The sequence below is a fragment of the Grammomys surdaster genome, unplaced genomic scaffold, assembly GCF_004785775.1.
Source record: "Grammomys surdaster isolate TR1022 unplaced genomic scaffold, NIH_TR_1.0 311, whole genome shotgun sequence".
In the NCBI taxonomy this organism is placed as follows: domain Eukaryota; kingdom Metazoa; phylum Chordata; class Mammalia; order Rodentia; family Muridae; genus Grammomys; species Grammomys surdaster.
The window spans coordinates 2,031,384-2,043,386 of NW_021604730.1; the positions used below are offsets into that span (position 1 = coordinate 2,031,384).

The following is a 12,003-nucleotide window of genomic DNA, read 5'->3' on the forward strand; positions in this document are numbered from 1 at the left end:
AAACTGGGAGTCCTATATATAAATGTCACCTCTGCTGATAATTTACTAGTGAATAGTAACTTTCTAGGCATCAAACATGACAACATGGAACTAAGAGATTGGTAAAGAAAATATAAGAAAAAGGGGCTCTAAACATTGTTTTTCAGGGGAAAAAGACATACTCATGAAAGTGCTTAAGGAACAGTGTGGTGTCGTACAGTGGGCTCCACATAATGCCAGGATGGAGATACAGGTGAGGACACACACAGGGGTGTGAATTGTCCAAAGCCTAAGACAAGGTGACAACAGGTAGAAAGCCTGAAGTTCTGCAGAGGTAAAATGATGGCAAGGTCTTACAGATAAGAATACATGTATTAGAAGTGGGTTCTGTCCATGACATTCAACCCTATATGGTAAGGAAGTCAATCTGAAGTTGAACTGAAAGCTCATATTGAGTACTTTGAAATAATTCTGAACAAAAATATAATCAGTGTCATGCCTAACTGGTATCTAGTGCATTGCATACACTTCCTAGATGTCATGACAATAACCTTATGGGAAATAACTGTTTTCAGCTCATAGTTGGGTCCATTTGAGACCCAGCAGGGTGTGCAGAAGCTTTCTCAAGGGCACAGGGCCCATGCATGGTGTATCTAAAGTCAAATCCAACTTTGCATCAAAGACTATGTGACTGCTACGTCATCTGATCCTATCAGTGGGATGTCATTGCAGCAAATCTTGGTGATGAATGAGACTTGTGGAGAATTGTTCAGAGCCCTCTCTTGGGATGATGAAATAGTAAATGACAGTTTGATACCCATGGAGGTAAGAGATGGGAATTCCTCTGATAGTGGTCTTTACCCAGTGCTCAGTAATGTTCACTGAACTTAAATCTGAGAAGGAAACAGATTCAAAATAAAGCAGTGGGAGTTGACAACTGATTCACAGAAGGCATTGTTTAGTTATAGGTGAATGGACTGAGAATGGAATCCTGGTTCAGGATGAAACTGCAGATCCCAGAGAAGTGACAGTGTGGCATAGCAGTGCCTAGGCAGATACTGAATATCTGCTGAACTAAGGGCTGAACTGGGAGCCAGAGGGGAATCAGAAAGGTGGTAGAAGAAGGAAAAACAGGTTGTTGGATTCACAAATACGTAAGAGTGTACCAGATAGAAGCTATTAAATAATTCAAATATTCAAGTCCACTATTACAACACAAAATCATTTTATTTCACAAAAAAGTCACAGACTTAGATGTGGAATAACTGTCAGTTAGTAATTTTTCCCATTCCCCTTTTGATTGTGCTGCCTGAGCACAAATTATGAGAAATCTTAAGTAAATAGTAATTCAGAAATAAGATTGAACTGGAATGATAATTAGCTGGTTTTCCTTTTAACAGCTCTAACTGAACATTTAGTCATCTAGCTTTGGAACTATTAGTGACACATGGAATGTGTCTTTATCTAAACTTCTCCCTTTAAAAGCAGAGAAATGATGGCATGATTCCTGAATTACTAAGGGGCCAATAATTAGAATTAAATTAGAAACCTTATTTCCAAGCCTCACTGAGAAGGACACAACTCTGGTGCCCTATACCTTCTTGGCACAAACACCCTTTGCAGAAGCTCTCCTGCCTTCTCCTGCAGGCTTTCTTGTCTTGTTTAGCTCATGGTTTATTAGATGGACATTTGCTCTCAACACATTGATGCTTCACTGTTAAAAAGTTATGCTGCAGTTTCAGATCTATATAGTAGAATCAGACTATCAAACACATGAAGGTGTCCACATCCATAAAGGTTCTGGGGGCTGGAGATGAAGATACTTCTGCACTGAGTCTCTTTGTGCTGTTTTATGAAGTCTTGCCCTGCTTCACAAGGAAAGAAGTCTCAGTCCTTCACGGGAACCAGCTAACAGCCAGACTCTCAGATTATCCTAAGAAAGCTTGTCTCAGTGTGTTTAATGGCAAGGAAAATTTAAAACATGAAGCCAAAAGAAGATACAACCCAAAATGTTCAGTTATCCTTCCCTGGGGGAAGAAATTCTCAGACCCAGGGAATCAGGTACTGCAATGAAAGTCCACTTCAGTTTGTTCATCATCTGTTAAAACAGAGAAAGAACTGTAAGTATAGTAGGAATGATTGTTAATGTGTTTGTGTGTAAAAATAAAAGTAAAATATAAATAAGAAGTGAATATGTCATGTACAGGCAAAACACGTGTGTAGAAATTAGGAATGCTTTATAAATAAAGTCAAATATAGGTACATCAAATACAGTTTTAGGACACAAGTGCCAATGAGTGTATAATTGTGATTTTATAAGCAGGAAGAGTGTCACTGAGAATCCTGTAAAATGCAGCCTCCCGTCAAATCAACAATTTTCTGCTAGATAAGGCAATGTGCCAGTGCTAGAGTGAAGCAACTGAGAGACTCTCACTGACAGAACTTAAAATCTCTAATTGCTTTTAGAAGGCATTTTGACTGTATTTGGTTTTCAAGGGCATTATAGCTCACACATCACACACTCCTAGAACATCTTTTTAAGATGAGAGAAAATGTAAACATAAGAAGAAGCAATCTTGTAGCTGAGTGTGATGCCTGTAATTCCAGCACCCAGGAGGCTGAGAGAAGAGAATCCAGAGTTCAAGGCAACCCTTGGCTCCATAGAGTTTGAGGCTGGCTAGGACTGTAGAAGACCCTGTCAAACTAACTAACTAACTAACTAACTAACTAACTAACTAACTAACTATAACAACAACAACCCAAATCAACTAAACAAAATAGCAACTACAAACCCCTCTAGATTCTGTCTTACAATTATAGTGTGGATACTTGCCATAGTACCCAGGATGATTGCAGATCCTGGTTGAGGGAGCTGCTGTGTGCCCCTTGATAAACTCTTGTGTAGTACACCATATTTTAACTTTCTAAATACTTGCAAACAGTCCTAGAAGTATATATTCTACATTAAAGAAATAAGAGCAATGTTTTTTCAAAGCACATGTAATAAATGACTTAAAATGCATGCAATAAATGTACCAAACAGACTTTTTAGAATGTACAGAGAGAAGCTAGAGAGATGGCTCAGCAGTTAAGAGCACTTTCTGCTATTGCAGAAGATTTGAATTTAGTCAGTTCCCAGCTCTGTTATTGGGTACCTCATAATCACCTGTAACACCAGCTCCAGGGGATCTTTTGTCTTCTACTAGCCTCTGCAGTCATCTGCACTCACATAGACACATACAGACACACACGTACACATGCACACACAAATAGTAACACACACAGGAACATGCACACTCATGCATACACAAACAGGCACACACACATGCATATGCACACACACCTGTACATATACTCACAAAGATACAAGCGCAGACATATAACTAACAAATTATTTTTTAAAATGTAACCTTGCAGATACACTCACACAGACACATGTGCAGACATAAACACACTAAAAAATAATAAATGATTTCTTTAAAAAAGCCTTAGGATGAAACTAACAACAACAAAAAGATGGAAATAAGTTACCCTCTGTCTTCCCTTCATGCTATGCAACAATGGAGAGCCACAGTATGTCTAGGATAGCACACTGGATCTCACAGATGCTAAATAAAGGACACAGAGTATTATGTCACTTGTGTAAAAATTACAAGTGTGCTATCATTAAAAACAATGAAACCCTTTCTTTTGCATCCTCTCTTTTGGATATAGGCTAATGATCAAAATCAAGCTGGCAGACTTCATTCAGTCTACTAGTGGCTCTGGAGTCCCTAAAAGCCACAGTGAATACAGTGCCCTAAAAGCCACAGTGAATACAGTGTTGGGGAAGAACTGATGCTCTAAATTTAAGAGTCATTTCTGTCTTCATCGTGCTCAGTTTTCCAGAGTGTTCATTCTCCAAAGGACACAGTTTATACAAATCAAATCAAACCCAGAAGAACTGATAATGAGCTGGCCATGTGGCAAAAACATTGGAGTCTGGTATCTAATTAAGATACTGACTCAGTCATAAGACACTTGTTATACATCTTATTAAGAACACTCAGTGACACCATAGAGGAACAGATTTGTCATGAGACTATGCTGGAACCAGTCTCAGCTGGCTCTCAGTGAAAGGAAATGTCTGACTTTTATTTTTCTGGATTAAGGTGAGTGTGATAATGTCCAGGTGTGTTTGTGAGAGTGTGTGTGTGCATGCATGAGTGTGTGTGGGTAGGGGTGTAGGGTCTATGGACAATTTTGAGTGTTGGTCCTCAAGTAACTTCCACTCTTTCATTAAGACAGTATCTTCCATTGGAGACTTGACACTGGAACTTGACCATGTAGGCCAGGTTGCTGGCCAGTAGACTCCAGGCATTCCCCTGTTTCCCCCTCTCATCTCCCCATCACTGAGATTATGGGTGCACATCACACTTGTCTTTTGACATGGAACTAAGGTCCTCATACTTGAGGCAAGCACTGACAGGCTGAGCTATCTCCACAGCCCTTAGTACACATTTTATTTCTCTGGTAACATTACTGAAGCAGGGAGCCTTTCTACCTCACCTTTCCATCTGGTCGCTCCACATCAGGACTGAGGAACCTGGGCAGGGCAAGGAGGTGGAGCTGGAAGCATAGTTGGTGTGGTCCCTGATCTGTGAACAGACAGAGGTGTCAGAAGACAGAGCTACTGACTTTGGCTTTCTTCATCAGTTGATGTCCCCTCAAAAATGTTGGAAGAAAACCAAAGCCCACACATAGATGTACACTCGTCATGAGAAAAGAGGAAATATGCTTTAGATTATCTTCCTAAGACCGTCACACTCCTACTATTGTGCTGAAAACTTGAGACTCACATTCTGCTTCTTCCACATCCACATCTGAAATGACCTCTAAATCTACACAGCAGTGACCTCCTCACTTGTTCAGCCCTGAGTCACAACGTGTACAATAGAATGGTCTAGAACCTGCTCCTTCCAGCTTATAATTTTTCACTACTTCTAATTACTCTTAGGAAAAGACCAGAATTCTTAACTAGACATCAACAAACCCTGTTTGGTTTAGCCTCTAGCTGAAAGACTAGCCTTGTTTTAAACATGCCCCTGCTCTGGTATCCTCAGCTCCACTAGCTATCCTTGAGTGGCACAAATGGAGTCACCCACTTTCCTCTCAGGGTCTTTGCACCTATTGGTTCATCCCTCTTCCATTAGCTGGCTAACTCCTACTTATCCTATAGATCTCAACTTGAAAACTTGCTTCCTCATGGCACCATGCAGGACTTTTTCATTATTTAATGTTTGTTCTTGCTCTCTTCAGGAATTTGTTGTTGGACACCAATGGGCTTTATGAGTATTTGTTTGGTACTGTTTAAGGGAGAAATTTCATACAGGAGGGGACTGTCTGCTTTCATTTGCTGCTGTGTCTATGACCTACAGGTCATGTCAGTAAGTGTTGATGGCGTAAAAAATGCGGCTGAATTGGTCCCAAGCACCTACTCTTAATAGCAGTGTCAAAGTGCAGCCTATTTCACTGGATGCTGCTGAGAAACTAAGAAAGAAAAGACTTCTCATGCTGAAAACATATTTCTCCTTAATTTTCTTACAAGGAAAATAAGATTGAAATATGAAATTGTTTTGCTGGCTAGAATGTTGGCTTATTTTCTCTTAAATCTTTAGGACCAGCTGGGGCAGCACACCTATGGGAAATTCGTGACATCGCTTAGCTTGTCAAGTGAACACTGGCTGAGTGAAGGGAATTCAGAAAATGGGTAAGTTTGTCAGAAAAGTGTGTCTGGATACCTGATATATGCTTTTCTTACAATTTCAGAGGAAAACAGGAGACTAATGACATTTTCCACTGAAACACAACTCTGGGTTAGGGGTGATTTGTGAATAAACATGGTTTCTGATTTCTTTGATTAGGCCCTCAGAACCCCCTTTTATTCTTGTAGCTGAAGAAATCCCATTTGGCCGGGGTAGGGGGTCTGATGTTAGCTAGCCTTGGGGATCCTTCTGATGCCAGTAGGCTAATGGGTCCTTGTTTCATGATATAAACACACTCGAGCTTGCCATGTTTGCTGGCTAGACTTTAGCAGTATGCAAAGTTTCAGAATCTGGTATCAAACAGCAGAAGAACACTGCTGTGTGGGGCTGGGATGGTATGTACCAGTCCATGTCTTATCTATTTAGGCCCACAGCTCATGCACCAAACATGCACCAAACACAAGCCATGAACTAGGAACAGTGATGTGTTAGTGTGAGCTCGTCAGTTGGCACATGTGCACCTCCTTGCTTGGGACAAAGAGCATGGGTGTGATCCTGAGTGACGGAGAGAAGATAAAAAGCTTTCACTTCCCAATTCTGCTGTAAACTACCACAGAAATAAGTCTGGTTGTTGAAATGGTTCTATACTTGATTGATAGATGATTCAACCCAATAATGTTTTTCCTGGTGATGGATTATCATCCACATTTTTCTTCTCTCAAACATACCCTCTATACCATTTCTAAGACAAACATCAATAAGTTCTAAAGACCTTCAGGTTTTGTTGCAACCAGGTAGAGCCCTAGGGCACCTAAGGTACCTAAAGTACCACCAAGTGGCTCCAGCATCCCTGTGGATCCTTGTCCTGCCTCTGAGCTTCATGCTAACCCTGCTCCACTCCCCACAAGGTGAGACATGTGCAGGACCAGGAAGGACTCTGGAAAAGAAGCAAGCCACCAGACAGTGCCAGATGTACCCTTTGGCAAGCTTTGCTTAGCTGTGAATGGGAGGACTGGCATTGCATGGATGGGGTAATCTTGGAAGGGCATCCTGTGAAAAACAGCCTTCTCTGATCACCTGTGATCCATTTCTCTTAGCTAAGGGCTAAGCTTTTAGACTATACTGAGAAGCAGTATTAAACAGTTCATTGGCACTTGGGAGGCAGAGGCAGGCATAGGCAGAAGACTGAAAGTGTATGGCCAGCCTAGAACTTATTTAGGGTAGGAGGGATGATAGATAAATACATTCCTCTTGTACCAGACTTGATTTTAATATCATTTCGTGTTTAACTTCTCAAATGCCTCCTGTAGCACCTCCAAAATGGTATGGGAAGCTGCAAAGGGGCCTCTCAGACACTTCAGCTCTCCACCATGGAACTCAGCCTTTGGGCTACCCATGGACTTCCTAGACCAAAGCCCCTCACTCTGCCTTTGGGTGAGCTCATAGAATGGCCAAGTGTTTCCACACCATCAAATATAATCTACCCAGTTCTCTCTGAATATAACAGCCCAAAGTTTTCAGTTAAAAGTGTACCTTGCCACTTATATGAAAGTGATATTTCCAGATGTTTTCTGGTAGAATTTTATTAATGTCTTATATACAATATAGAGCAAATAGGGAAAAAAAATTGTAACTCACAAAGACATATCAAGGGCAGTTTTTAAGAATCCTGGGTGGGTGAGTGGGGGCACATCCTCATAGAAGCAGGAGGAGGGGGTATGGGATAGCGGGGTTCTGGGTATGGGCGAAATGGGGAAAGGGGATAACATCTGGAATGTAAATAAAATATTCAATAAACAAGAAAAAAATACATAAAAAAATAATCTAGGTGAAATATTAAACACTATCCACCCAAGATCAGCTTCCTTGTAGCAACTGTGTTGATGTACCTGTCACTTGCTGACACCTTAACACATTCAGTACTGAATCTTCTCTGTGGGTGTCCTGTGAACACTGAGGCTGCTGGAGGTTTGACTGAGGGTGACTGATCCCTCCATTTGCACTGCCTCTGAATGTGAGGTGCTGAAGTTAGGGGGCTCTGTGAGCTCATCAGTTAACTGGCTTATTCCATCGATTTGCCTACTCCTGGCAGCTCAGAGCCAGGACAGTCTACACTGAGGCCGATATAAACATTAGCTTCATGTTTTGAAGAGCTCTGAGAGGAAACTTCTAGAATTCTTTCCTCATCATCTCTAGTCACCTGTGTTCTTATTACAACCATACTTCTCTCACCTCCCTCTTCTGCCTCCTGTCACTGGCTCCTTCCAACCCATTTTGAAGATGACTTCTGCTCTTTGATTCCTACTTTAAAAACCAACCATAATTATCAAGTACCTTTCCCCTGACAAACACTGTTCTAAACATATTACCAATATTAATTCACTGAATTGTCATCATCTTCCCTTGACACTGGGGGAAACTGAGGCATAGATAACTAGTAGCCCATGGTTACCTACAAAATGTGACAGAACTTGGCTCAAAACACACATATATAATGATTTATTACCAATTTATAACTAACATATTGTGTATACATTGCTATTTCTCATGCCCATCACTGAATTTCATTCAATGTTAATAAAAATAGATCTGTTAGTAACTTTCAGTATTTGTTGCCACTACTGGTGCTGCAGTTGTTAAGGTAAGTATATCTGTGCTACAAATTAGGCTCTGAAGAATATAAGCTTGGCCCTTCCTTCCTATATTAAAAATAACAAAACCTTATTATCTGGAATGAACACATTGTTCTGATGAGGGATACGGTAAAAAAAAATTCATGATACTAAAAAGAGAAATTAGTCATTTTGGTCAATTAATAATTAATAACTAAACATACATGATAGAGATGAAGTAGAAGGGATATTTGGGGATGTTGAAATGGAAATCCAAACCCCTCATGGCCAGTGGCTTTTCATAATCCAAACAATAGTATGTAGACTATTCTGCCTGATTTCTGCTTTGAAGAGTGTTTAATATGGTAAAAAGTCAACTGAGATCCCAGGAAACAGTAGAAAGGGGATCTAATTGCAGGAGAAGACAGCGTGAAGGAGTCTGTCCTTACCTAGTATAGGAACTCACAGCTCATCCCGAGTATGGGTCAGCTCTTAGGCACAGGGCCAACCACTCACAATAAGGTGGTAATCTTGTGAATACACAAAACTGCCCTTTTTAAAGCTAGAAGGAGTCTTGGGGATCATGGAATCTAACTAAATTTACACATGGGGATGTGAAGCCAAGTTATTTTTATGGTAACAAAGCTGAATTTTGGTAAAGTTTTGTCTGGAATCCAGTTTCCTCGTTTTTGTTCCACATGAGACCCAAGAATAGATCAGCAGATTTCATCTACTCATAAACAGCCAAGAGCATAAGGTATTCAGGAAAAAAAAAAAAAGAGAAAGGAGAGAGGAGGGAAGGGGATGGGGGGAAAGAAGAGAGGAGGATCTGGAAGGAGAGGAAGAGAGAGGAGGGAAGGGGAGGGGAGAGGAGGGAAGGGGAGGATCAGGAAGGAGAGGAAGAGAGGGGAGGGGAGAAGGACTGGAGGGAGAAAGAATGCAAATTACTGACCAGAATGAAAGCTGACAAGGACTTGGCCAGTGCTGCTTGTTATGAGCCCCAGATGTTCATGGGTGTTTGTTGATGCCCTAGGAGTGTCTAGCCTCTAGCCTAGAGGAGCCTAATTACTCCAGGGTATTTGAATGAGTGATCTTGTGTTTTCACACAGTATCAGTAAGTAGAGATTAGCTCCTCTCAATAGGCAAATGTTGTTAATCATGATGCTTCCATGAAGTAAAGTGACTTGCTCAAATCTAGATCATGAGCCACAACCAGAAACTATGTCTCTGGGTCCTCATGTGCCATGCCACACTCCAAAAAGTGTTTGAGTTGATAAATTATTCTGAAGTGAGGATAAGTACAGTGAGCCACCTCAGCCAAGGGACAGGCTCTCAGCATGTTTCTTGACTCAGTCACAATCCTTCATTAGTTCCAGCTCCTCAGAGCTTCCTGGCTCCTTCCTGTTCTTCTCGAAATCCAAATCATTCTGAGAATGAGGAAGAGGGCTTCCTGGCCCTGGCTAGTGAAAGCCTGAGGCAGCTGCAGGTGGATTAGCATCTGTCCTTTTTGTCTGGGAGCTCAGAGCCTCTTCTTACCATGCAGGTTTCGGGACTCAGCACTTTTCTTGAACCTGGGTGTTTTCAGTGGGCTTCGGTGCTTTCCTAGAATACTGGCATGTATTCTAAGCAGAATAAATCTTCATTACACTGCTCTCCTTACATTAGCATAGGCTCACAATGCCTTGACGGCTTGGAGAAAGAGGAATGTAAAAGTGATTGAGGAGATTTTATGTTTCCTTGGATATGGGAAGAATTGTGAGGAGGGCTGCGGAGGAAATGTTAAGGTCTAAAAAGGCACAGCATCAGGTCTGAGCCAACACTGCCTGCTACAGCATTTCTCTTTGTGCTAAGATTGAGTAATGCCAGGAGAAGAACTCTGCTCCCATGTGCCCAAGACTTTTACACACATTGAGGGTCACTGTAGCAGCTGTATTGTAAAGTACTTGAGAAGGAAGAATGTCCAGGGTGATATCAATCTCCTAGGAAGAGGATCCTCCTGGAAGACAGCAGGAAAAGGCTGAGAAACAGAGTCCTCATCTCTCGGTCTCTGTGATCACACCTAGAGCATCTCACTACAGGCCCCAAGGAACCTGAGTGCCGAGCATGGCTCTCATCCCAGGGTGATCTTCACTTCACATTATGAAGTGAGAAAACCTGCTGTTTTCCTTTAAAACCCTGACATCATCACAGAAAGCAAAGGGGGCTGCTTGTAAGTGCAAGGTGTGAGAAGCTGCATGGGGGGCTGTCCAGAGGCAGGGTTTCAGATAGTTCAGTGCTTCTCTATGAAGGAGTTAACAGTGCTGCCCACAGAGTTTGATAGAAAGTCTTTAGATGCTATGTTTCCACACAGCCAGTCATCTCTGTATTGCTGTGGGTTTTCGTTTCCTCTTTAAGCGGTTATTTTCCAGGAGGATACGCATGCTTTATTTGAACATCACATCACTTAAGAATATATATTGTGAAATACTATAAGAAAAAAATAAGAATACTAAAAATACATATTTCAAGTGGTTAGCCCTGAAATTATAGTCATACAAGTGACTAAACAGACTGAGTAGGCTATGCTTATATTTTCAGCTACATATAGTTACACATATATATTTAATAATAACAATTAAAGAAAATGGCCAGGATTTCAAGAGAGAGCAAGAAGGGGAACATAGGAAGGATTAGAGGGAAGAAAGGGGAAATTATATTTTAATTTAAAAAATAACAAAAATTTAAGACACTGTCTAAAGCAAACTTCTATGATATAATAATCTAAATTTAACAATAACTTTTTTTTTTTTGGTTTTTCGAGACAGGGTTTTTCTGTGTAGTTCTGGCTGTCCTGGAACTCACTCTGTAGACTAGGGTGGCCTTGAACTCAGAAATCTGCCTAACTCTGCCTCCCACGTGTTGGGATTAAAAGTGTGTGCCACCACTGCCCAGCTTTAACAATAATTTTTGAATGAACCAATGTTCAAACATTGTCTTAATTTTAAAAACATCAACAGGCAAAAAATAAAGAAAAAATAAATCCATATCCCAACCATCAAGTTGAAATGATTATTTTTTTAGGTATTTATTTGTCTGTGTATGTGTGTGTACACCTAAGTAGGTGTCTGAGAATCATGTGTGTGCATGTGTGTGTGTGTACACCTAAGTATGTGTCTGTGTATCATGTTTGTGTGTATGTGTGTGTTCACCTAAGTATATATCTGTGCATCATGTGTCTGTGTGCACTTAAGTATATGTTTGTGAATCATATGTGTATGTATGTGTGTGTGTATGTGTGCAGATAAGTATATATCTGGTTCACCATATGTGTGTGTGTGTGCACCTAAGTATATGTTTGTGTATCATATGTCTTCCCATGAAGGCCAGAAGGCATCATATCTTCTGGAACTGGATTTATAGGTGTGAAATGCTATATGGATCTCAAGAAAAGAAGCTGTGTTCTCTGCAAGAGCAGTGCTCTTAGCTGCCAAGCCATCTCTTCAGCATTAATTCTAAAAAGAAAGAAAGAAAGAAAGAAAGAAAGAAAGAAAGAAAGAAAGAAGAAGCAAACACATATAGAGACACACATACACACACAACCACACATTCACACATGCACACACATACACAAACATACACACCAAATACACAGATACACACACACACACACACACACACACTGCTAAAGA

At 40.8% G+C, this 12,003-nt stretch overlaps 1 protein-coding gene across 2 annotated transcripts in view; it reads right to left on the reverse strand.

The window, feature by feature from the left end:
• Positions 1-1,182: 1,182 nt before the first annotated feature.
• Positions 1,183-12,003, reverse strand: part of Ptger3 (prostaglandin E receptor 3) — a 76,227-nt gene continuing 65,406 nt past the window's right edge. Inside the window, exons 3-4 of one of the 2 annotated variants that reach the window (XM_028777587.1) lie at positions 4,528-4,616; positions 1,183-2,077 (exon numbers count right to left, since the gene is read on the reverse strand). In XM_028777587.1, the coding sequence (XP_028633420.1) occupies positions 2,074-2,077; positions 4,528-4,616 (93 nt within the window). In that variant the 3' untranslated portion in view covers positions 1,183-2,073. The remainder of the gene's footprint in view (positions 2,078-4,527; positions 4,617-12,003) is intronic. The other variant, XM_028777588.1, reaches the window with a different exon arrangement.